This window comes from Gymnogyps californianus, chromosome 9 (genome assembly GCF_018139145.2).
Source record: "Gymnogyps californianus isolate 813 chromosome 9, ASM1813914v2, whole genome shotgun sequence".
NCBI lineage: Eukaryota > Metazoa > Chordata > Aves > Accipitriformes > Cathartidae > Gymnogyps > Gymnogyps californianus.
Window position 1 is genome coordinate 17473039 of NC_059479.1, and position 27423 is coordinate 17500461.

At 47.5% G+C, this 27423-nt stretch overlaps 1 protein-coding gene across 2 annotated transcripts; it reads right to left on the reverse strand.

Annotated features, from left to right (window-relative positions):
- Positions 1–27378, reverse strand: SEPTIN6 (septin 6). 2 transcript variants are annotated; one of them, XM_050902062.1, is made up of 10 exons: positions 27352–27378; positions 20418–20532; positions 12584–12779; positions 11233–11419; positions 10831–10992; positions 7878–7974; positions 7449–7617; positions 6811–6943; positions 5946–6136; positions 1–251 (listed from the first exon to the last, which is right to left on the reverse strand). In XM_050902062.1, the coding sequence occupies exons 1-10, from the start codon at positions 27376–27378 to the stop codon at positions 227–229; spliced, it is 1302 nt and encodes a 433-aa protein (XP_050758019.1). In that variant the 3' UTR covers positions 1–226. The 2 variants fall into 2 exon arrangements, with proteins under 2 accessions (XP_050758019.1, XP_050758018.1); XM_050902061.1 differs by having other exon boundaries at positions 20418–20525; positions 27342–27378.
- Positions 27379–27423: the final 45 nt, after the last annotated feature.

Genomic DNA, 27423 nt, shown 5'->3' on the forward strand with positions numbered 1-27423 from the left:
GATTTAAAGTTGGGGCATCCAAAACCTCGTTAGGACTAATTTTACATTGTTTAATAAAAGCAATAACCACCAGTACATAGTAAAGACAGAATCACAATGAGGATATAGGAGAGAGCAAGGGTAACACCATGGAAAGGTCACAGCTGAAATGCTGTCACGTTTTATTAGACCCTCCGATTTAACAAGTAAATGAAGGTCCATTCCAGCCCATTGTATTCAGGGGTAATTACTCAGTACAGAGCCATGGGTTACTGTAAAAGAAGGGCAAAGAAAACAAAAAACAAAAGAAGTAAATGTTAACCAGCATTCACTGTCTGATTAAGTCTTTTATTTAAAAACAAAACTCATCCAGAAATACACAGAGAAGACACCTGCAGGCAAACCACAGTTGCACTTGGCCAGAGTGAACTCCTGGCCCCAGTGAGCAAAACACCCTCCTTTTTAGTGCAAATCTTGCAGTAAAACAAGGCTTTTGCCGAATAGAAAATATGAGAAGCAACCTGCCAGCATCTGCACACTTCTAAACAGATGCCAAATAAAAAAAAAATAAAGGTAATACTTTTTGCATTAAAACCAGAAATTGTTGGAATCTCTGAGAAGAAAGTCAAAGAAACATCATCGTCTTTCTTCACAAACACTGATATGTACAGCAAGGTGACCAGCTTTCCCTGAGACTGGATCCAGGATGTGCATCCAGGCCAGCACACTGAGAGGGAGACAAGGCAAGAGATCCTTCGTGACCCCTGCAGCATTCAGAGAACACTTAGTTGCAAACCGTGGATCCAAGCTTGAGAATCCCCCAAGCCTGTGGACTAGAGATCTGGACTCAGGCCCACGCCTGTGAGGATGTCAAGTTTTGCAAAAAGTCCTTTAAAATTCTTTGAGTCACACACGGCAGCACAGGGGGGTAATGAGGGGTTAGACGCAGCAAATTAAAAAGGGGAGAGGGCAGCCAGTCTCTTGAGACGGCACGCCCCACCCCACGGCAGCGTCGGGTTGCATTCACAGCAGTCCCACAATAGGGGCTAAATGCACACCGCCAAGCAGCCGCGCTCTCTTACCATGCAGCCCTCGCACAAAATGGAGGGAGAGACAAAAAGCCAAGCAACTGAGAAGGGACGCTAGCCCTACGAGCGCTCGGCAGCCTGCTACTGCCCGAAGGGGAAGAGGTATCAGCAATGAGCATCTCTTGCCAGTTCCACGTAGGCTATTGCTGAGTTCTTCACAAGAACAACCATAACCCAGAACAGCCAAGGGTGCGGACTCTTGCTTAAAACAAAACGGTGAGCGCAGGAAGGGAGCAATGAGTAAAGGTGAGCAAACAGGCACAATGGCATAGCTGCGTGTTAACCGAATGTGGGGGCATTCGCTTCTGGTGTGAAGGGAAAGGTTCTACAGGAAACCCGAACTGAAAATGAAAGAAAAAGGCAGATTAATGGTTTTATGGATTAATGACAAAAAAAACCAAAATAAGAATATAAATGTTTCCTAACACACACACACAAAAAGAAATGTTGCTAAGTGTTAATAAGGTTTAATTTGATTACAAAACATGCTTTATGCAGACACACACATGCATACACGCGCACAAACTCAGCAGTGGGATGAATCAAATTCATTTTCTAAAACAATCCTTTCACAGTTTTGCAAGCCACAGGACTCATCAACTGTGACTTGTTTGTATCCTTGCAAAACAGTGGAGCCCTGCAATACTTCATGGATCAATATGGAGAGTATTTTTCTGAATTCTGGAAAAGTACCATATATACATATTTAATTTAGCAAGGACAAATGCCCATTGAAAAAGGCACTGTCTGCATTTGTATAGTGGGAACAAAGAACTTCATTTGATTCAAAGCCCGGCATACAACAACGTACAGTTATGAGGACTGCCAAAAGCAATCCAAAACCAACAAAAATCAGTAACGTTCACTCCAACTGCACTTTAGCCGTGCCTTCGTACTCAGCACCAGAATGAACACTGTTATTCTTTAAGCTGTTATTCTTTTTTCCACATTCAGAGCCTGATAAGCAGAGAATTGTTCTTTTCATTGTTTTACAGTTACCGTTGGCAGCAGAGACATTCATTCAACTGGACTGCTCAAGACGACTGCAAGCTCCAGTTCGAGTCAGTGCAAGACCCTTCTGAAGCTCTTCTGTTAAGTGGAACGTCCCATTGAAATTAAATTCAAATGCCTCTCACTGACAGCGTAATGTTTACTTGCTTTTCCATTTTCCCTTGGTGGAGCTAAGAGGGAAGGAATCCTGGAATCAGCTTTTCCCTATTTAAGGGCAGACCGTAAGTTAGCTTGGACTGTACCCTGGAGAGAATGTAAATCCTAGCTTTGTCTGCAGGGAAGGGTGGACTCAAGGCTGAGTTTTTAGGGTGTTTTACAGTTAAGTGGTGCTGTTCCAACAGGTCCCTTCTCCGAGAGACCTGCACACCTCAGCCTGGGGTGCTGTCTCCCTTACCTTGGATGGTAAGTATTGCTGCTCTGTTAGGAAGCAAGACATTCCAGTGGGAGCTTTCTTTTTCCTCTCACCAGAGAATGAACAGCAAATTAAGAAGGCTCAATTAAACACACTCAACCTAGCTATAAGTAGACCACTGTCATTAGCAGTTTAACTAATAACCCTAATGAGGATGCTGCTCTCCTGCCAGGCAGGTGCATTTCTTACGCATCTTTGTTTAAATGAGCCTTCATTTTCCAATAGATGCTGGCACTTCGCACTGCAGACACTTGCTTATGGCCAGGTTTGTTAACCCTTTCAGGCAACCTTATCTGTTCCACAAGCCTGCCCATGACTATGTGGCCACTTTACATCCCTGCTCACATGAAGGCAGAGACACTCTGGACAGAGTCACAGCAACTGGAGCAGACTCACAGCATAACACCACTGACAGGGCTCTGCTCCAGTGGGAACTCTCCACGCCTTGGCAAAACTCCTCGGAAACTCAGATGCTGGCCTTATTGAGGGGAAAAGTGCACTGGCAGGCTTTCTGGACACATCTTGAATACAGCCCTCTTCTACCACTAGCCTTACCCTAACCGTGGGCAGACCTGCCATGGCTCCCAGGAGTGTGGGTCTGCGTCTGTCTGCTACAACTGAACATCCAGTCCACGGGTGACCCATTTGACTGTTAAAAATGTCATAAAGTCTCTCAGTTGAGCCTTCATTATCTGCTAAATGCTCAGCCCATCATCTCTTGTGGTTTTGGAGAATCAACTATAATCGGTCAGCAGGTGAATATTGGTTTGGTTACTCGGCAGTAGCTTCTTTAACGCCCCCTCACACACACATACACACGCACTCATACACACACCCAGTCTGGCGATTCTCTGGTGCTTTGGGACAAAGGAAAGCTCTAGGTTTGGCAGATTTTACCATCTGTTAGTATGTGAAGGAGGGGATAGAAACTAGTCTTGCATCTACCTTCACCTGCACTGTAACCACAAGTTAACACTACAACTTGGAGGGGTGAGAGGGAAGGAGGAGAAAAGGAAAAGATATTTTCATGGTTAGCTGGGTTCTGTCATCAGCACCACATCTCCATAGCAATTGTTGCCATAGTATCAACATGGCCTACATGATTAAAGAATATAATTTATTTCTAAGAGAGATGGAATAAAGAAAACAGAGCCAACAAAGTGCTGGGAGGGTTTAAAAGGAAGAGGACCTAATCCTTATTTTTCCACGTTTCACGTCCTAATACTTAGTCTCTCTCCATTTTACTTTGCAGAATCTTTAAACACAAACTTCACTGCACCCTTTTTCTACAACTGCATATGTAAAGACTGGTAGAGCATGTATAGTAAGGGTGAAAGCAGAGGAAGACAGAGAGAATACTTATAGGCTTCTGGACTTGCACAGGGTCTGCTTTTTTAGGAACTGTAACTGATCCCACTGTGAGGTCTATATTAGTTAATGACGCTTACCAGGACTATGTGCCTCATGCACCATGCAGCCAAACAGCAGCTAACTGTAAAACAGCACACATGTAAGAGCTAATAATGATGATAATGATGTAACAACAACAACAACAAAAGAAACCAAGTCATGATTAGTGCAAATTACAGAGCTTGGGTTTAAAAGAGTCACCTGAGAAAGAAAAACACTAGTGTACTGCCAGCCGCTAGTAAACAACATACAACTAAGCTACAGCTTGTGAAATTCACGGATTGTTAGAGATATTTATGATCTAAATACTGAAATTAATTATTAAGGGCAATTGGAGAAGTTACAGAGTAAAGAAAGCAGCACCATTTCTAACACAGCAATTTTCCTGGAGGAGAGAGAGGCCTCCTAATAACCTTACTCCCAAGCCTTACTCAAGCACCGCCCTATCTCTTTCATGGAGTTTTCTGTGCCTTTCTGTGTCCTTAACCAACAAGGACGGTACCAATGCTTTTCCATATGAATGTGCTTGGTGTCAAGGAGCTCTTCTGAGATCAGAACTGCTTCTAGGAACAAGAGTGTGACTTGGGCCACAGCAACTAATCGCTCGTACTATAGGGCATGTCGTCTCCCTTTCCTGCATTCCTCACCCTGACTGATCTCAGGGCTGAAGTCTGCAGTCCTCAGTGTACAGCTGTCTGAGGGCTCTAAGCATGAAAGAACTCAGATGTGTATTCCTCACACAGTCCAGGCTGGGCAGAGAAGTCTGTCCCCAGTCAGACTCAGGCTCCTCAGTAGGAAAAGATATTAAAACCCCCTGAAGGTAATTCAAAAGAGCAAATCAAAATACGCAGTGGAAAAAGGAACGGACAAGCGAGAAAAGGGCAGCACTAATTGCTCATCGCAAAAGAATGTTGACATTGAAGCAGCTCCAGCTCAAAACCAAAAAGACTATACCAGGATCTCATTCTGGTTATTAGTTTTTTCCTCTCTTGTCTCACTTGATTCCAAGCTTAACCGTCAAGGGCTATTTTCCCTGACAAACAGTCCTGTCAGCTCCTGGGGCACGTGCCATATTGTTCATATTAACAGCACTTCTCCATGTACTTAAGACTGTGCAGCGCAGGCAAGACTGACTCTGGATTTGCCCCAGGGATGTGCAGAGAGGGGATTACGGCAGTGGTACAGAAACCAGACCCTTGTTTATCTGCACACTGCTCTTTGTACACATACTAAGGTGGCACAGCACTCCGTTTCGGGAAACGTACCACAGCAAGAAGAAAAGGAACTGCTCATTGCTAGGTGATCCGGGAGGACTGTTTCAGCTGTACAGCTGGTTGCTCCTGAGCAACTGCAGAGCATTAGGACCCTGGCATGGGCACTGCAGACAGCCTGGATCACAGGACCCTGAGGAGGGGCTGGATCCTGTCACACCAGTCCCTGGCATGGGGAACTCCTGCTAAAGCCATGCAGTATCTCTCACTGTTTCTGTGGAGGGCAAAAAGCTGCTTTAGGGCTGGAGGAGAGTACTAGCACTAACAAGGAGCTATGACCTGTCCCCTCGTTTTGCAGCCTTACATTTTGCAGATTCCACAATTCAAGACCATTAGTCTCCCTGAATAATTTCCACAGTATAAGCTTTTTCCCAACCTAAACAAATAAGAACCTGAGACAGGACATGCTCCTCTCTGGGAGTAGCGGGACATCCCTACTATCCACACCCTAGCCTTGGCACCCAACATTGTTCCACTTCATTACAAGCACTGACAGACCAAGGGACCAGGGAATCTCAGGGAATAAAAACAAGTTCATCCTCTCCCATGCTGTCAGCAAGCAATGAGGGAGGTTAGCACTGCTCCCTGCTCTTCAGGATGACAGCTAAAGGTAAAATGCTTCCAGCTACTGCTCAGCCTTACTAGGTATTAAATCTGGCTGCAAACCTTCCCCTGATAAGGACTGGCTAGGTTGGGCGAGGGATATGAACACCCAGAAAAATAGTAAAGGGGAACCATTACCAAAAAGCAAATACCACGGGGTTAGCAACTTACTTTTTTCTTTCCTTGTCTCTTTTAAGAGTTTGCGATCCTCCAGCCTGCTGAGCCTGAGATTGGAGCAATTCAGCTGCTGTCTTCCTTTGTTTAAATGCATTTACTTCATCATCCAGGGACTTCTTCTTATCCTCTAGCTTCTTTTTTTCATCCTGATGTAACTTCTTCAGGCGATCAAACTTTTCATGCAGCTAGAGGGAAAGGAGAGAGGTAAGCAGGACTCAGCGCTACCAGATATTCTGTTCACAGGAAGAGAGGAAGATGGAAGGATCCCATGAGATCTGAGCCTGCAAGTCTCTGTTGGTCTCTACACCATTTCTAGCCCCCTAAGCTGACATTGCGTAGACAAAGGCCAGGGAACAGTCTCCTTCCACAACAGCTTACAAACCAGGCAGTGTTCTAGTGATGCACCATTGTACAGACTAACTTCAAAGGATTGGGAGAGTATAATCATAAAAAAATTTTAATCCATTTCCAGGCGTCTCTGGCTTATTCCTCTTTAAAGGTCAGTAAATTAATGGATTTTTCACAATGCTATGGAAGTTGTATGGGTATATTTTTTATATAACAAGCTTATATCAGGGGCTGTTTCTCTCCTTGAATTTTGCCACACTGCAGCTCTCCATCAGAATCAAGACTATGGCACTTTCATGGTGCAGTTAAGTTGTACACTACAAGCACTGTGATCTAGTTTTGTCCTACAGGATGAACACCTTAATGTCCCCATGACCACAAGTTAAACTTTAGACTTCTTGATAAGAAAGTCCTAAACCACACTCTGTAGAAAGTGCTTTGGCAGCAGCCACCTACTTGGAAGTGGATCTATCACTCACAACCGTGAAGAGACAAGTACTGCAGTCTTCACCTCTTTTTCAGCCTCCTTCAGCTCCGCTTCTTTTTCCTTGACCCTCTGGACAAACATTTGCCTCATTGCCTCTTCCTTTTTCTGCAGTTCCCCCAGAAACTCATTTCTTTTGGCTTCATAAGTTTCTTGTAAGCTAAAAAGAAAGGAAAGTCCAGTGATATGACTTGGGACAAACTCTGCTTCCCCTGACCCTCTGAAATCAGGCCCTCACCATGAATATTGCTTGCCCATAGCACATTTGCTACTCACCCACCCACGTGTGCCCAAGGTCTTCTTTATCCAACCGTTTCTAGGGTCTGTAAGCTATTGCACTTTTTGTAAGTTGAATGTTGGGCAATTCAAAGAGACCAGCTGGCAACAAACACTAGTTCAGAGGGACACTGCTGTATCTCTGCAGCACAGACATTTCTACTCCTATACTTGCAGTTTCACAGTCAATCCTGCACACGCGCTCTGTGTTTTCACCTTCTCTCACTCAGCCAGCACCTTCGCTGAAGTCTGGATTTATCTGACCTGGCAGGTTTTCTTGCTGCATTGGTTCTTTATGTGCTCTCTCAAGGACACACACATATACACACACGCACAGCGCATCCAACAATGCTTCTCTCAAGCTCTCCTGTCTCCTCCAGGGATCCCACCTGAAGGGTTTGCTGTCTGGATCGGTGTCCTTGAAACCCATCTCTTCCAGTTTACATCGCCGGTACAGCTCATAGTGGCGTGTGTGGGTCTGTTCACGAAGGTCTTCCATGTTCACGCGGATCAGCATCTCCCGCAGCTTCACAAAGTCACAGTGAGCTTCATTCTCCACTGTAAGAAGACATGATAAGGAGTAAGATGGGGGCAGAAACAAAGCTCTCTTCCCACATTCCCCACCCGTCTACTCCTCCAACAGGTTTAACAGCCCTTCTGAGCAGAGAAAACTGTCACCATAGGCCTGACACAATGATTTAACAAAGGATAATTCCCAGTGTAAAGTCCAGCGGGCCCTTGCTCCTCTTATGAGAGCCCACTGCCTCCTGGCAGAAGTGTCACCATTCATGCCATGAAAATCCCAGGGCTCAACTCACCCTGCACTGTGCCCCAGGGGTACTGACGAGCTTTCATCATTTTGTTTCCTATTTTCAGCTCCTCCGTGCTCCCGATCACTGCAAACGGCAAGTGGGCCTGGAACACATTTAATGATACCCACATTAGTCCCTCTCAACTCTGGCTGACCTGCCAGCACACAGAGATTAGCACAGCCACTGAGCAAGACAGTCATTATGCACACGCTAATCTCAGGGAGTCTAGTCACTGGCCACTAGTCCAAGACAAGGGGGGAGAAGGGAGGGTCCTTTTTGGAAACCTTGTTAGTGCTACCACTCTATATCCTCTACCTGGCTGATCCTCCCAGCCACAGGGTCTCAGGTGAGATGAGCCAGTGCAAGACTAGCATCAGAACGACAGCTCGAACAATGCGCTGCGCGGCTCTGACTGCGGTGCTGTCCCGGGGGCCTGCCGTGGCTGAGGAGAATATCTGCACAAGCACAGAAGCAATGAAAGAGGTCTTGCAGCCTTCTTGATTTTATCCCCCCAAGCACCTTGTTCTGAAGATTTGTTTAATCTGATTATTTTCTAAATACTTCACTTGACACCTTTCTTCATGGTTAAATACTTTTGTTTCTGATCATGATGGCACAGATTTTAAATCCTTCAGTTAACCAACTCCTGCCAGATCAGGCAATATTTTCTCTGTTTAGTAAGCCAATTTGGAATGCAAAATACTCTGGAAAAAAATTCCTAATGCATCTAGCACAAGTGGATATAACAATGTAAAAAGTATATGAAATAGTGAGTTTGCATATTTTAAAGCCTAATTTTACTTTTCATGCAAAAGACAACTAATGCAGGTTATAAGCAAAACATCAAGTAATCAAAAGACCAGTCTCAATTTTCTCCGTAATTAAAAAAACCAAAAAAAGTAACTGATCCAGAGAAGTTGCTGGTCAGCAAGAAGCACTACTTAAGCATGAAGACTGCCTTTATAACCTTTCAAAGATGTTGATCTGTAACAGGCAAAGACAATGAAGCTTTCTGTAGAGAAGTACAAACACAAAGATTAAGGCAACTGATTTAAATCAAAGTTTCCCATTCCTCAATTTTAAACATGACTAAAATTGGCAATTTAAGTCACAAAGCTAAATCAACCCATCCTGGCTCTTTTACTGGTCTCAATTCTTCCACAAGCTCATCTCCTGACCTGAAGCACAAGCAGATTTGTCTTATGTTGCTAACAAAACCAGTATTTGGATACAAGTTTTCCAGGTCTGCAAAATGGCCTTGATCAGATTCAGATTCTGGCCTGCTTAGTCCCCATAAACCTGGTAATTATGATTTATATTAGTTTAATGGAGGATTTAAAAAGTTGCTCTCTCTGTGCAGCAGCTGACACAACCCAGAACGTCTACGACCCGAGACAGCAGTTCCCTGCCAGGAGACATGTAAATGGCTGACAGGAGAGACGAGCAGAGGTTCACCTCTGCCCTCAGAAGGGCCAAGGAGAGAGGACTTCTACCTTTGTCATCACACCTCTGGTTCCTTGAAGATGGAGTGATGTTGCATCTTCATTTCCAGGAGTAACTGTATTCCTACACAGTGAGAGCACTAAGCACTGAGAAAGATGCCACCACAAAACTACTCTGACCAGAAAACGACCACTGACAGCTCTTATGTTAGGACAAACTTCACGTTTCTTTCAGGCCTCTCCACAACACTCTACAACTATTAATATTAGATCAAGAGACGACACAAAAGCACGTCAGCTAGACCTGTACTTCATCAACAGCAGTTAAGCAAGCAACTTCCCCTACTTGCTTTCCTGAAAAAAGCCTTCTGGAAAATGGGAGCATGGTCAGGATCCACTGCCAGAGGGGCCAAGGGACAGCTTGCTCCATCTTCAGGGAGCCACAGACAGGCACCCACGATGCTGGGAACGCCGGAGCCAGAACGAGCGCCTGCAGGCACCTCGAGACATGTTTGGCCCAAGTTGTGTACTGTTTTTCACATGTTGCTGGTTAAGCTGTGTAACTCCTTGCCACAGGATCCCAGAAGTTCACTGGTGGGGGGGCATCAGGTGATGCGTGCGACAGAAATCTAGAGAAACCCTTGAGCTGAACGGGGTTAGATGCTGGGGAAATATCTGGGGGAAGCGAAGCATCGTACACATTCCCTCTCTTCTTACATACTCCAAAAGTGACCAAAAGCAGATGTTTAGGGAAAAGAAGGGCCACTGGGCTGGATGGGTCTCTGGTCCCACCCTTGTGTTTTATTTCTCACATCAGCACTTGGATGTAGCTCAAGGGAAGCCACTGCTCTAGCCAGCCTCGTTGTATCCCCGTCCATCCGTTCTGGCCAACAGCACCAGAGCCAAAAGGCCAAACCAGACCGAGGACCTAGCTAAGTAACTTGATCAATAATAAAACATCAACTCAGTGCAGACAGGAGTCCCAGAGCCGGCCAGGTGAAGGGGCTCTGCTGCAAGGACAGCCACAGGCAAGAGGAGACACCTATGGAGGCAGGGCTTTGCAGGAAACACCAGCCCAGGAGAGCAAAACTGTTTGGTGCGAAAAACACACGGCGAGGAGCAGGGAGGTGCATGTCTGTAGACAGCCTGCCCCTCACACCAGACGGGTAACACCCACGGGATTAATTCATAACCCAGCACTGTCCTTGCCCTTTACAGCCAGGCCTCACCATCTGTCCGATTTCCTACATGTCCCTCAACAGATATGCATTAGGACAAGGAAGGAGCTAAAAGACAGTCTGTTTGCTGACTAGAAAAGCCCACCAGAGAGGCAGTAGCCTACTACAAGGCTCTGCTAGCCTAGGATGCCACTACAAGGATGGGATCCCTGTGAAATCCTCTGGTTTTAAGACACAAAATAAAAGGGAAAGTGGATTTAAGAAGCACCCCAATATGAGCCACCAGCCCCTACAGTGACAGTGCTGTTCTGGGAGAGGAGGAAGCACCGAGTCACTTACATTCATTGTCCCATTTATCTCCGCCACTGATTCATCGTCTGTTGGGAACTGGTAGATCTGAACTCCGTTACTGACCAGTTCGCTTGTGATTTTAATTTTAAATTTCGTCAGCTCACTCTTGGAAATGGCATCAGATTTGGCAATGATGGGAATGATGTTCACCTAGAAAGGAACAGAGTGGTAAGAAGTCCTCAGCTTTGCTCCAGGGATTTTTTTTCCAAGTCTGCAATACAACTTACAAAAACTTAAAAGTGCTCAATAAATCTACAGGATTTATCTGCCAACCCAGTCATGTCCACTAGCATAAGGGCTATTTGAGGTGGGGAGATGTGCTCTAGAAAAGCAGCAGCCTTTCCGCCACGCACACGGTGAACCTGCCCAGTACGAGTTAAACGTGCCTACCTTGCTGTCAAGCTTCTTCATTGTTACCAAGTCCAGGGATTTCAGCGAGTGGCCTGTCGGAGCAATGAAGTACAAGCAAGCGTGGATCCGGGTGTCATGGTAGTTGTGCAAGACCCTTTTTATCTTCAGTTCTTCTTGCAAGTAGGCTTCAAATTGAGCATCAATGAACTCAACAATGGGCTTATAGCTTTGGTGAAAGGGGAAAAAAAAAAAAGTAACACTTCTCGCAGACAGAGAGGTAAACAGACAGTGCTCCTTTGCTTGTTTTTAAGAAACAAGCTGCTTGTTAGATTTCACTTCCCAAGACCAATTCTCTCAATCTCCCTTCCTCCCTACCCATAAGCAATTTTAAAGTTGCACTACTGACAAGGAGATGTGGTCCTACATCAGACTCTAGCAGCCTGTTTGACAAAACACAGTGCTGGAGATTCAGCACGGGACAGGAGACATGCCATTCTCTCCAGGGAAAGTGGACTCTTGTACTTTAAAATGTGAGGGTGAGAGACTTTTTTAAAAGGAAGGATAATGTAGACTCCTTCACAGCAGTGTGTAACCCTTGCTTGTGCTCAGGCAGTGAACAGCTTCCTGCTCTCACAGCCCCGAGTCCTGCAGGTGGAAGACACCCCTCCATTCAGTACTACCTTCGCCCAGTGCTTTGGGGCAGGAAATCCCTGCAACTCCCTTGCAAGGCCACCTGAAATACAGAGCCTGTCAGACTCACAATGTAAAGGGCATCAGTGCATCTTAAAACAAAACTAAACAGAAAATCTAACAGTCCCACAACAAAGCAAATCCCATCTGCAATGCCTCTGTCAAGATGCACCTTGGAGACGGCCTGGTGGAACTGCACACCCCTTAATCGCCACGCTCCAGCCACGCTGCGATGTGAGCTGCCAGAAATACTTCCCCGGGGTATCTCACTGCACATTTATCGTGATTTCTTTGGCAACATGGAAGAGCCCTGCCAGAAGTGGCTGTTAAGCCAAGCAGTCACTAGACTACACTAGTGGTTTGGTCAGCAGCTTGTGGTCAGCACAGCACAAGGAAACAAGCACTGATGCCCTGGAGCTCTCTGCTCTCCCCACCAGATGACTTTGGGCAGAAGGCTGCCAGCAGGGCAGATATTTCTCTGACAGCATGAGAAAAGCTGCTTTGATAGCTGGAGCCATGCTGACACACCACAGCCTCTGTCCTCTCTTCTACCTGTCCCATCCCAAAGAGATGACATGGATAACCCATAAGGAAGGAAGGAGGAAAACTTTACAGTGCAGTCTGGCCCAACTAGGGCACAGGGAGAGACCCTGCATGAGAAAACCAGGTCACGATACAGCCGCTCTCCCCCTTCACCCACCTGTCCTCTTTGTTGATCTGATCCCCAAAGCCCACTGTGCTCACAATAGTCAGTTTGAGGTTAACGTTGCTCTCCTGCAGGTCGTAGGTATTGGATTTCAGCTGGACCCCGGGCTGTGAGTGAGATGCTGGGTCACCTTCAAACTTGGTGTTGAAAAGTGTGTCCATGAGGGTGGACTTACCAAGGCCAGTTTCCCCTATTGGAGAAAAAGAGTTGAAATGTTCTGTTGAATATTAATATGGCTTGGCCTTTCAGCTTCCAAACGTTAACAGGGGTGAAATTGTAGCAGATGAAAGCAGATCTCATGCTCCAAAGGGATCGTCTGGCAAGCAGAAAGCCATGTACAATGGGAGGTCTGTATTCCGGGCAAATTACATTTCACAGTCTAATGGCCATTAATATCGTTAGAAAATAGAGATGAAAAGAAAGAGGTGAAAAGGCAAAGAGGAAAGCATCGTTCAGATCCTGCATAAACCCACAACTACACTACAGCTACAGAAGATGCTGTTTTCATTAAAAAGTGGGAGGGGGAATGGGGCTCATTGCCATTTCCAAAAAAAGATGCTCCAGATCAATAAGCAGCCACTGAAATAGCCTCCTTCCATGCAGAAACACTGAGAGTTGGTTCCAGTCCTACAGCAAGTTCTGCAGTTGTTTCTTGTACCCATAAGAGATTGAATTGGGGGATCAGCCTTCTAGACTGGGAGGGGACATCTTCTCTAATACCTGGTTTCCATACCTTAGGGGCTACACAAGCTATACAATACTCCAAAATCTGCTTCCAAAAGTTCTGCAGCACTGAACTGCTATTTGGATTCCATCTATCAACGGGGAACTATTTCCTTGTCTGGAAGAAAGAGACAAATCCCAGTGACCAGTCTTAAATTTGTTTTAGATACATCCCAGGAAGAACAAAACAAATCCCTCTGTGCACTCATTCCACAGGGCAGCCTCCCTTACCACGCTCTGACAACAGAGCCAGCTTTCTGAGCTCAAAGGATCTGACTTTGCGCTAAACCCATAAGCAGTCTGGTTTGCTGCCCTGTGAGGGCTGTTGTGTTTTGGGGAAACAGCAATTTCTGAGCTGCCCAGCTGGCTTTCGCTGAAACTTCAGGAGCTGGCTGAACCCCACCTGCTGCGAAGGCTGCTTCTCCAGCCCACTGCGGGACCACAGGGAGACTGCGTCTGGCTGAAGCAGCCTTCCCCTCCCTCCCCGAGCCCTCAGCTCCCAACCAAGACAACTTCATCATTTTCCTACTTTGCTCAGAAGAAAAGAGCTGCTTATTTTTGTAGGTTGAGAGCTCTGCAACAGATCCAAACTTGCATGAAATGCCCAATTCAACAAGGGGAAACTCCTCCCCATCCACCCCCGTCCAAATCTCTGAGCCTCATCCCTGCAAGCAGGCAAATTCCTCTCTCTTGGCCCCAGAAGGGACTTCTCTCACTCAGGGCTGAAGTACATGGCAGGCAGGGCAGGGCAAACATCCACTACTCCAGGAACTGAGTGGTCTCTGATTGCCAGGATCATATATCAAGTATCCTTCCAGAGGCAGCAAGATTCATTAACGTTTGAAAGTCAATGTACACCTTGAGCTGCAGAGCTGCCTGGGAGCCAGCTAAGAGCTTGTGCTCCATCACCGATTGATGCCAGCTACAGCCAGAACAGCCACAAATCCAGTTGCTCTTCGCACCAATCTCACTTGCAATCCAAAGGGGAGAAGAGGGAGTCAGCACCAGGAGCTGGCATTGCTGCATTGACATAGCACTAGGGATTGCATCAGCCACATCTACACCACCACTGACTGAAATGCCCCAGCACGAGGAAGGGAGGGGGACCCAGCAAAGCACAAGGTTATCTCTGTTGCTGGAAGAATGAGCTGGACCATCCAGAAGACTCATGGCTGATCACAGCAAGCCCTTCATTGACTTGGAATCTCATAATCTGGGCTTTTGGGGTACCGTTTGCCCCAAATGGGGAGCAGGTGCACAAAGCACAGCAGACCAGAGCATCGCCATGGTTTGGACGGGGATTTTGAGAGTTAACAGAAGACAGCCTGCACGACTCGCCAGGCCTTTCTGAGGGATTCCAGGAAAATAGCTGCATTAAAAAAAAAAATCTAAACAGCCTGAGAAGGCTGCAGCATTTCCAGAGCCCCTGCCAAGGGATGGGTGGGACAGAGCCGGGAGTTGGCTGCTTGCCTGCGAATGCCAGGATCCCTGATGGGACATCTCAGGACAGGGGAGCTCGTCAGCCCTGGGTGCAGGAGCATCGCCCACACACCAGGCTGCAAAGCCTCCTCCTGTGCCGCTGCCCCATGTTCTCCGTCCCACAGCCTGGTGGACCCCGGAGCAAGGTCAGATCCAGCAGTCTGTGCCCCGAGCCTCCAGGGCTGCAGGACAGGGTGACGGGGAGCAGCAGCAGCGACCAGGGCAGGGAGCTGTTCTCTGCAGTGAATACACAAGGTCATGTGTAAATTACGCTGGCTTCTGGCCAGACAAAACACCCTGTAAGCCACCTCTCATTTCTGCCTCCCTCCTTCTTTAGGGCAAAAGGTGTTCACGTGAGGCCAAGACTATTGTTTAAACGCATCCTGAACCTGCTAATCATTGCCTACTTTAAATCAATCTAATGTGTTGTTTCCAGCAGGAGCGACTTTAACTGTCAGAGGAGCCAGGAGAAGTGCATAAGAGATGCAGGCAAATTTTTAAGACAGAATATGCTTTTATACTCCATCTCATGCCAGCTACATAGGGCCAGCAAAGGCAACTTTGAATTCACACACTGAGGTTTTCCTTTTGGAAGGGGAAGATCTGAACTGGTAACGCATTTTTCCATAGGTGGGAGCTGCCCATCCAAACACCTACAACTTTGTGTTTAAAACACAAAACACCCAGCCACTAACACGGCAGCTCAAACGTGAAGTCTGCACACCAGAAATGACATTTCAGCCAGCAGATACACCCGTCCCCGCACTGTGTAACCCCACTGACATGTCATGGCATTAAAGCCTGCCAGGGAAGAGGAGGATGGAGGAGAGAGGAATGACTGTCTCAGCTAAAAGAAACATGACATTAACACTGATGGAGCGACATGAGATGGTAAAAGATTGAAGATGTTAAGAAAGTGCTTCACTGTGTTAAATATGACCAGAGCTAGGGAGCAGTGCTACTTTGAAGGGCACAACGACACAAGGGAGGATTTCTGAATCTCCTGAGAGTTTCTGCCTCATACAGAGGCAACTTTATGCTGGCTGGAAGACGTAAATGGTGCCAACTGCTTCTTGTAAGGACAGCAGTCCAGATGGAACAGATGGTCTGATGAAAAGGACAAGTAGTCTGTGCTTGTTCCAGCCGACAGCACTGGAATCTTCTCCAAAAAGCAGAAACGATGAATGGGGATTAAGGGAGGCAGAATTACCGTGGAAAAAGCAGCAGTGTATGCAAACCGAGTGAGAGGCGTCCTTGGCAGGGAGATTATTTCCTGATGTCAGGCTTATAGGCACACATGTGATTTGATCTCCAAAACCATACTTAAGGATTATGCAACTCGGTAGTGGTCTGCTCTCCCGAAGAAGGGCTAACAAAGCGCTGTGGGGAGGACAGGGCAGGAAGGGTGACCTTTACTGTTAGAGTTCTGCACCAGGAAGCTCTGACAGCTATTGAAAAGCTGTAGCGTTGTGCCTTTCATCATGGGATGGATTTTTGCTGTTAAGTCTGACAATCTTCAGAGACGTGAAAAAAAAAATGGCAAGAGACACCACACCAGTCAGGCTCTGGACACGCAGCAACCCTATACCAGCGCCCGGAAGGCACCATTCACTCTTAACACTCAACAGCCTGCCAGGCTAGAGACACTGTGCTGGGCTCCCTGCACCTCCTCTTGGTCTCCTGAGACATGCTCCCTGCTCCAACTGCACATGCACGTGGTGTCTTCAGTGCTCTATGGAAACAGTTCATCAAATCCCTCATTGACGGAGCAGTGGCACCACTTGCAAAAACACAGCTGGGACAAACGCCACTCTCTTCCCTTCAGCTACTCCACAGAGACCCTCTGCTCTGGGACCAGACTGCCCTCCCTATGTGGCCTGGGCAGGACATCGCTCACACTCTCTGGGGCTCTCCAGCTGGTGACCAGGCAGAGCCCGTACCAAAAGACAGCGAGCACCAGTGCTGCAAGGAGTGAGTGATCCAGCCATCAGTACTGCAAAGCGACACGTCACACTGTGCAGGCGAGCAACACGAGGGCTACCCAACACCAGCTATTCTGGGTGAGATGGAGATGAGGTGAGGTGAGAGGTGGAGGTGAGGTGCTCCCATACCTGTCTCTGACACTGGCCAGCAGCTAAGGTGGAGGAACAGAAGAAGCTGTGCCCACAGCAAATGCTCCTTCCTTTGGGAAGCTCCCAGCTTCCCAAACCAAAATGGGTATCTTTGTACTGAGTGCACCTTCATGGCTTCGTTCCACAGAAATTCTGGCATCCTATGCATCCCGCAGCAGTAAGCTGAATTATACACCACAAAAGCTGTACCTCCTTTTTTGTGCCTGGCGATTTAATTTACTTCTTTTCCCTAGTACATGTTAAGTGAAACAACAAACAACTGCTTGCTGGCCCCCTTCTCCACATCACTCAGGATTTAAGAGGCCCCAGTCATATCATCCTCAATTGACTCTGTGGGAGGACAGAGGAGCCCTTGGAGTATTTCCCTGTTCAAAGGCAAGGAGCAGCTTGCACAAGGGCGCCCTTTCACGAGAGAGCAACACCTGTCCTTCACGAGATTAACAACTGTGGCTCCAGATATCAAATAATTCAATCTTAAAGAAAACGTATACACATGCACAGCCCTTTCATGTGAAGAAATGGGAGCTAATCCAATGTAGCAGGTTTGTTGAGACAAGCCCTGAGGCAGCTCAGCCTGGTAAGGCCATCTCTCACGGAGAGAGGAAAAAATAGTTCTTTTCATCTGACAGGCGTACGGAGACGCTGCACGATTCACCCACTGCAAGGCAAAGGCTGGGCTGCGGGGGCAAGAGGAGCAACGTGGGCTCACAAAAGATGCTGCAGCGCCTCAGAGGACAACCCAGCTCCCAGCCGCCGCCATCTGCCCCAGGGGACCAGCGGCGAGGGGTCAGGAGAGGGCTGAGGAGACCAATGGCTTTTCGGTTGGAGAAACCCTGTTCTCTCCTCAGCTGGTTGCACCAGTGACCACAAAAACAACCATTAGGCAACTTCCAGGCTGTACAGCTCATCACCCCACAGAAAGCTGCCTCCTGGAGAGCAGACAGCAGCTCTGCACAAGGAAACCTGTGCACATCCCTCCCTTCCCCAGCCGGTGAGAGGTCCTGCACACCAAAGGGGCTCACTCGTTTGGAGTGAGAGACCTCAAGCAGTTGTGGTACAGCCCCTGGGAAAAGAGAGTACATTTCTGCCACAAAATAGCCGTTTCTTGTTGCACTGAATAGGCTGGTTAGAACAAATTCCCTGCAAATCCTGGGAGAGAGGAAGGGGGAAACTCCTGCTTATAATGGGATATTAGTCTAATGCAACTATAATCTACCCTGGCCAACACTGAGACAGTTTACATTAAAAAATGACAGCCTATTCTTCCTCTTTCTTTCCCCCATCTCACTGAGAAATACAGTCAGCACAGGAGGTCTTGGCCATTAAATACTTCTCCAGCCTTTGCACTGAATTAAGAGGCAACTAACATTTTATCATGGAAGCTTGAGGAAGAAAATGGTTGTGCTGAGGAATAAAACATCAGAGAAACCATCCGCAACCCCTAGCTTCTTATGAGAGGTTTGCTCATTTATTCTATCTTTGGCTCTAGTCTCAAAGGGGAGACAGCTTTCAGCATGAGAAGAGCTAAAAAATGCTCCACTCTGGACGTGCTGCTGAGAGTCATTTCTGAAGCTTTCCTTGGCTCCTCCACCGGGAGCTGGAGGAATCGGTGGCTCAGATCCAGTATGGCGCAGAGCAAAATTGTCATTGGATTTTTCCTACAACAGATGCCACACACAGCTGAAAAATGGGGGGCAATGAAGTGCCTTTCTATCATGCTTAGTGGCCTCACTATGGGATCACTTCATCTATTTGTTGTTTTGTTGGCTCCAATCCTTATTCGCTCCCTGTTCTTTCAATTTTTCACCCCAAACTCCTGCTGTACAAGTGAGACCCAACAGAATAAATGATAGATGGACTCTGGGACTTTTTGTTTTCTTTCTCCAGGATGTTTAAGTGTTTAACTTTGTTACCACAAGTTAACAGAGGCACCAGTCAACTCTTAAAAGACATTTTAAAGCCTGACCTCCTCAACTCAGGATTTGTGGATCTTTCTCTAATGAAGCTTATCACATTTTTCTATAAAGTTTCTTTATTTCAAGATTGACCATGTCTGTATTATTACTATTCATAAAAGACTGACATTAATAATAACTAATGATCTTGGCAAGTCCTTCTTATTCAGATCAACAAGCGATTAATGCATTCCATTTCTGGCCTGCAAAGAGGAAAGCAGAGGCATTCAACTCCTCTCCACGCATCAAAGTGAACATATAACCATAGAAGGCATCCACTGCTACACCTATAACTTGTAGAAAAAAACACAGCAGCTCGATAAGTGCAAAAGGAAATACTTTAAGACTTCAGTCTTTAGGACGAGAGTTTCACTAGGTCATATCACATTCACGTACTGTGGAAATCACCTAGCGACTCAGCCTGACAGTGACCTCCACTTGTCAGCAAAGTTTATCATCTCACAGGAATGCCATTGTCAAGGAAAGTTTTCTTCCCAGCTTCATTGAACAAGGGTCAGCTCCCCTCTCCTCGCTCTATTCCTCTCGTCTCAGACTTAACCCTGTCCTGGGCAAACACCAGGTCCATACCATGAGCTGCATCTCTCACAGGAGGAGACAGACAACCTTTGTGCAGGCGCAGAGGTGACCACCAGCTAAGATGAGTCCCCAGGAGGTATCCACAGCTGCAGCTCTCCCCTCTGTCACGCCAGGCACTGCTGGGAGCACCTGCAGACAGGGCTTACTCCAACCAGCCACAGCCACCCAATAACCTCCTGCTCCCAGAGGCAGGGCACTGGCATCAGTAAACCAAACTAATCGTCCTATCAGACAATTATTAATTGCCTATTATTAATTTCCTTATCCACCTTACCAAACTACTGTACCAAAGCCATACAAGATTTTACTTCGGTTACCTAGCAGTGCCTCTGAGGAGGGACCATTTGGGATCCTAACCCTGGGAAGGACCTGTGAGACGGACAGACGCTGCAGGGACAGACACCAAGTCCTACTACAGCGCCAGGCCCCAGCTGAGATGCATACCACATGGCAGTTTGGATAATCGTCTGACCAGCTAAGGCTTGGCTAGACACTATTTTAATACAAGCATGCACGGAAGGGAGGAGAAAAAAAAATAGCTTTTAGTGATTTAAGAGGAGCATGACTGGTATTTTGTTAAAATAATTATAATAATAATTCAATACCTAACCAAACAAGACCTCAGAACAAAGTTCTCTGGCACGAGTACCTATTTTCTTTCAAAAACATGAAATTCAAACATACTAGGAAAATAAAGATCATAATAAAAGCCTGGCATTTTAGGCATTTTATTTCTATGGTTCACTGCTTGGTAGAAAGCCATACTGCATAACCCCAGCAGGGATTTCCCAGGGCACCAGTAAATCTTGTTACTGAAAATAGACAGAACAGTTGAGGAAATTTAAATCAAAGCTACCTAGTTAACGCTGTCACCTACAAGCTACATCCAGCTGCAGAGAAGCCCTTTTCAGCAAGAGAACTTCCCAAAATGGAAATACTCACCCACACACAGGATGTTGAAACAAAACCCATGATTAACTGACTTATTAACCAGCTGGTCAGGCAAACTGTCAAATCCTACGTGTCCGGAAAGCGGGACAGTACGACAGCCTTCACCCTGAAATACAATGAAATAGTTGTGTCATTTTCAAGCAAAATACACTTACCTTTATAAACCCTTAAGACCTCCCAAGTAGAATCAACTGCACAGTCCAAGCAGAGATTTGCACGTATACTGTAAATCATGTACTGTAAATCGTGTCAGCGTCCTTCCCTCTTCTCAAAAACAAATCCAGACGGCACAAATAGAACATTTCATTTGCCACACATCAGAAGGTAGCCCTGTCAGAAAAATATTAAACTGTGCAAAACACATACCCAAACACAGCTGCTGAAATAAAGAGGTGGCAAAACATTTGTTTCTTGAGAAATTACGTGAACACTCAAGTCTCGCCTCATACTGAAAACAAAAAGAATCCCCTGTGCAAACAAATGTATGAATGATGCCTCCTCCTATAGGCCTATTCACTTAATGTGAATTGTAACTCACATGTAATTCACATTCACAGCTGCAATTATAGAAACTAGCTAGAAATAGTTCGCAAAACTGTACCTACATCTAGTAATTGAACAACCCAAACACACTGCCTCTGCAAAGCTCAAGTGCTGTAGCACAGAAGCAGCAAAGAATACAGTCTTCAAGCTATCGAACACAGCAATACCTTCCATATCGTTGCGAAGATGAAAATCTCAGACTGCAAACAGGAGTCTGTCCAAATCTATAAAATGGCCATTAGCACCAGAAAATCAGGGATCATTGAAGGAAACTGCAAGGAAGACACTCGCATGGGCAAGTGGCCAGACCATGCAAGGTAGCAGGTCTCCTCCAGCTCTGAGTGTTGCTATCCAAGCTTTGGAGCATATCTTTCAAAGCTAGGAACTGAACAGGAAAAAGCAGCTGAGAAAAAGCATCCAGAACTGAGCTCCTCGTAACCACACAGCCCCGTCAGAAGGCAGCCTGCACGGGGGTTTGGGAGCGGAGGCACCCAAACCTGCCTGCTGGGGGGCACGGGCCGCTCCTGCCCAGCCACCCAAACGACTTCATGAGAAGCTGCTCCCACGGCCTGCTCTCTCCTGTGCCCGACACCACTAACCCAGTCTCCCCGGCCAGGCGTCCCCTTTCTGCCCCGGGAAGCGGAAGGGCCGAGCTCCAGCTCCTGCTCACGCTGTGCTCCACACCCAGCACGGCTGCTTGCTTCTGGAGGGGGGTCAGAAATTTTCACCTGGCCATTGCACAAAGGCCTGCGTACACCAAGGCACTCTGGGTTCCAAACCTGCACAGCAGACAGCAATAAACTACGCGCAGAGGCTCAACCTCAGAAACGGCATCACGCAAAATGGAGAGCCGGTGCTAAACCTGCGTATTTGTGTGTAGTGGAAAGTTCCCCTCCTGCAGCCCCGCCAAAAAGGTATTTCCCTCTCTGAAGCAAAGGCTTTTCTTAACAATGTATTTTAGTGTCAAATACAGAAAATTCCCCTCTGGCCTTTCAGGGACATCATCAGTTTGCAAGAAATACTACAGCCAAAAGGCAATAGTTTATAGGGTGTAATTTTTAACTTATTCTTTCAGAATCACGTTTTCATATATCTTGAAGGCCTGTTTATAGGGACAGGCATACTGGTTTTCCCTCTTCTGTTAATGGCACTGGTATTTTAGGCTAGGGAAACATCTCCAAGGACTGCATTTACTATAGTAGCCTGTCAGAGTACGATTATTTGCCTTGTTACTGTTTTGCTGGTGTGGGGTTTTTTTCCAAATATAAGGCTTCAAATACACTTCAGCCATTAACCATATTTACCACTCTGTGATGTATAAATATGTTTCCCCTTAGCCATATTTTGTGTATTAGTCTGACTCTTCCTGCCAAGATGTTCACCAAATATGGTGCTTTATTAATTCCTGAGCACCTTGCCTGCGAATGACACGTTCATCAGGAAGGCGCTCGAGTTCCCCAGCGGATTCTGTTTTCGCCTTCTGAGGATGCAGCTCTGAGGCCCAATAATTCACAAACAAACAGCTAAAGCAGAAGAAAGGGAGACCGTCAGGCACACAGATTTTGTGATGACACACCTAAACCCTCCTAAACTGCTTTCACCAAAACAAAAACCCAGCACAAAACAAAAAACCAGCACTGAGGTATCTCATGGCAGTGTTTGATCTGCAGCGAGAGCACCATGGCCCCGGTGAAGAACAGATGGGTGGACAGAGTCCGCAAAGGCGCGCGAGAGAACCACAGGCAGACTCCTCCTGGGGAAGGAGAAATATCAAGTGTATTTTTAAATACAGCCTTAAAACTGCACCGTTGGAAGACTGTTTGAACGCTACTCTCACCAGGAAGCGTGGGCGGGAGTGTAGGCTCTCATTAAGAACAAATCTTCTCCTCATCCCTAAATATAAGTGTGATCCAGATGGAACAAAATAAATGGTAGAAGTGAAGCCACTCTTGGCTGAGAGGAGGCATTTACCATCGCACAGAATTCAGCCTGCAAGTCATTTCCTGTAGCCTCTTTTTCTAGTCACCTGTGGTTTTATAATGCAGTTAAACCACACTTCACATCTGCTACAGGCCAAGAAACAAGTACTGCAAAATCTGATTTCCAGTCACAGCAGCTGAGCCTTCACGTTAAGTACGCAGCCACGAGGTATATTGTGCTACTCTGGCTAAAAATCCAAAGCCTGCTTGGCCAAGGCATCAAGAGATCAGATGAAGTGAAAAAAAAAAAAAAAGAAATAATGTTTTAAGGTCAGACTGGTTTTGACACACATCAGAAAGTTGTCAGCAATTACCAAACCTGCAGAGAGAAAAGAAACATTTTCTATCTATCTGATCGACCAAGAAACAGTGCAAGTCACCAGTCTTCACGCACCAAGTGGTGTCTCTGTATCTAGAACGCTGCTATATATAAACAGCACCATCATAAACAACATATGAACACGGCGATTAGTCATCCTGCCTGTACATTAAATGCAGATTTGGATTACCTTGTTCAAAACTGAAGGAGAGTATGTTAAGTTTACAAGCTTTTTGTTGAAAAAGTGTTCAAGAGCTATCTTCCATTATTTATCTTCAAAAACAATCTTTCAGGTCAAATTTAAAACGCATGAAGAGGTACCAACAAGGTAAGCAAGGTTTAACTATTGTCTGTGTGAAGGCTTTTCCCATGAGCATCGGTGAACGTTGGATGGCTGAGTGTCCTTCCGTACTCTGTTTTAAAGTTAGCATCTCCTTGGAACGAAGACAAAGACGGGATCTCTGGGAAGCCAGTGTGAACACTGGCACCACACCAAGATACCAGATGCCTTTTTTTTCCCCGCATGCACAGAGTGACCCCCCCCCAGCATAGAATGGGCTGTTGTTGCTTGGGAGGAAGCAAAGCGTGTTTGCCACAAACAAGATTAAAAGAACAAAAAGAGCAACACGGTCTCTTGCTGCATTACGAGGCGGGCCTACTGCAGAGTGAAAGTAAGGAGTAGCCACTTGGGGAGCTTATTTTATTTTTTCCCTGTCTTTGGAGGATTTACACACCTTTTGTTAGGGCTTCTCCATGCCACAGAAACCACCACTGCCTACTCTAATTCTTACAGAGAACTATCAGAAGGATATGGAAAATACAAAGATGTTGTAATATATGACCCCAAGCCTGAAAGCACTGCACATTAAATATTAGTTTACATAAAATGGGCAGGATTTAGACTCCAGATGTTTGAATCACTCCAGGGTCCTCAGGATGAAAAAATGATTAGAGGAAAATCTTGCTGAATGCGCGCCTCTGCCTTGATCTGCTTTACACGACAAGTAGGTACAGCGCTGTCACCTCCTAATGTCCTCGGAGCCCCGAGAGGCTGTTACCGCTTTGTGGAGACAAACCAGAGCATCCTCCCCAAGACACGCAATGGTGCTGCTCATTGCAAACGTCAGTGCTCCATATTCAGGACAATTTCTGGTGGCCTGGACTAAAGGAACAATGAAAAAAGACACCATGGCAAAGGAAAAGCCCTCACTTGGCGATATTCAGGCAGAACACAGCAAATAAAGAATGCTACAGCTCTGAACCCAAGGGACCCAGTGCCCAAACGAGGCCCGCACAACAAGAAAACGCTCCCAAAGACTGCAGTACAATACTACTTCTGCATCTAATTGAAAAGAGTGCTCCTGTTTAGGACACTAACAGCTGACATTTAGTACTTCTGACACAATTTCCCACCTCTCCCCAGATGAGAATGACTTCAAACGCCGAGGCCTTGGAGACTCCCTTCGGAGGATTTTCAACAACAAACACAACAGCACCATCCCTCAATGAACACAAATCAAGCAACGCTCACAGAGCTCCACCACCGCTGCTGATGCTCAGAGCAGCCACTCCCCTGCCCCTCTGCCACCCCGTAAAGCTGAGACCCAGGGGGTTAACCCCTAGATCTGAGACAACTCTTGCACAAAAAGTTAAATGACAAAATCGCAAAGCAAGGCAGAACCTGAATTCAGGTTTCCACACCACAGTTTTTCATATCATCTTTAAGCCAGAACAACATCAGATTCCTTCTTATGACCTCGGCGTTATGGCATCCACTTCCCCAGACTGCATTTGGCTCTGATTAAACAGCAAATTAGAGCAACACTTGTACTTCTCACTTGTACAAGTGTGTAATTCTCTTATGCAATGAGAGAATTATCCAGCAGACAGTATAAACATCCTCCACGAGATAAATGCAAAGCAGGAATGTAAAGTGTAGATAAAGACTTTGTATTTCTTTTCCTTGCCTGGCTGATAACAAATCGTCAGGACGCATATAAAAGAAAAACAACAGAAAAGTGGGAGAGAAATAGTTCTGAATCAGCCACCACGGAAAGCAAGAAACGTCTCACCAAAGCTCCTGACCATTGACCACCCTCTTCAGGCGCATGGCATCATTCAGCCATTCAACATTCACAAACAGTCAAGTGCTTCCGAAATCTCAATTTCTGACAGCTCTTAAGATTACATTTCTTTATGCCCCTGCCAAAGGGCTGCAGAAACGCCATGCTGTTTGGATACGTTCCCAGGAGAAGTCTCCTCCAGCAATTAAAAAATACTTATCTATATCAGCAGTCTTAATGACTTTTCTGACCCGTACTACAGAGATTGAGAGTTAGACAGTGCCCGGCAAGCCAGTCCTCTGCACCCATACTCCACCCACGGGGAGCAGGGTGGACACATCCCCTGTGGGTCTCGGCGTTTAAATCCTGCACCCTCCACGCCCACAGAGGACAGGAGAGGGGCCTCAGCTCAGCGGTGACTGGGCTGCCTTGCCTGCCCAGGGAAGAGGGGGTTTCCACCAAGCATCTCCACGATGCATGCAGGTTTAGATCAAGGGTTCACTGGGACAGAGGCAGGGTGGTGACCCCAACTCCCCCACTTATCCAGCCCCAGCTCCTGCATGTGTTTAACCCCGTCGGCACACACAGAGCAGCCCTCTGCATCACCAGGATGTTACGGCTGACTGCTCCACGAACCACGGCCACGACCGGATGCCCAAGAGCTGGGCTGACAAGTCGTCTGTCTGGACAAAGATGTTTTCAATTTGCAGCACACTAATTTCATGTCTGTCTCACAGCTAGCTTTCCCTTTTGCCTCCAAAGAGAGGCTGTGCTGTATCTTAATTCCTTCCAGGCCACTAGCAGACGTCTGAAACTCCTGTACATTATCTTAGGAAAGCCTAACACTCAGTTTCTTTAAAAGACAGGGGAGCAAGTGAGTCACTTTACATACCTTGGCAGTCACATACAAGGCAATGGGTATGTCCAGGAGGAAATAACATCACGAACTGGGAAGGAACAGCTACATCTACCCATTCAACAAGACTGGGTCCATGCTAAAACCTACTGCTTTGAAGACGAAACGGCAAGCATTCATCTCAAGTATTATTTCTGTACTAACGCATGGACACAAAAGTTGGAAGCCCATCAAAGCACAGACAAAACGCTTCTGCATGCAAATGCGTTACAGATGCCTCCTTAGCATTTCTCTAACAAACGCAGAGGTGGTTCAACTTCCTCTGCTCCTCTTCTGGATAATTCTCTGCAGGCACAGAGAGCTCTGCACCGCGCTAGGAAGGCAGGCCAGCATCAGTGGCGGCAGGTGTGCCCATGGGCAGCCGGGGACGACACCGCGGAGGGACCCTTGGGGACAAAGCGCAGCAGGGATGCCGTGCCGATGTTCGGCACAGGCTCCCACGGCTCCTCCGCGGCACACGGTGCCGGACTGATGACCTTCCCCGCATCATGCACTAACGAGCACGGGATGATGGTTTCTTTGGGAGGAGAACAGCATCCCTGGAGAGACAGGGATGCCAAGGAGCGCTTCGCCCACTACCACACCCTGGCCTAGCAAGGGGCCCCCAGCCCAGGATAAGGGTGCAGGATGAGGCCTCCCCATCACGGCAGTGCGGCCAGCTCTGGGCTGCGCTGCGGGTCCCTCTGGGGTGAGCCCAGGGCCGGAGGGACCGGCAGGGCAGAACCCCCGGGCCCACCGCGGTGCGGGCAGCCCAAGGTCGCCGGCCCGGGCTGCTGCCCCGCAGTCAGCGGGGCGGGGGACACCCCAAACCTCCCCTCCCCCAGCTAACTCCGGCTCCCCTCACAGCGGCCCCCAAACCCCGACAGCGGCCCCCAAACCCCGACCTCCCCGGGCGGCCGCCACCGCCCCAAGCCGAGCCCCGGAGCCCGCGGGAGGCCCCAGGCCGGTGCCCCCCCCGCAGCCCGCGCCCCGCCCGGTGCACCCTGGCTCGGCCCGGCCCGCCCCGGCCCGCCGCCCCGGCCGTGCCAGGCGCTCCCGCCTGCCGTCCCGGCCATGCCCGGCCCGCACGAGGCCGCCGCCGGCGGCGCCCGGCGCACGCTCCCACCTGCCGCGCCACCTCGGCCGCCGCCATCGCTGCCAGCCCGCCACAGCGCCCGCCCCGGCCGGGCGGGCGGCT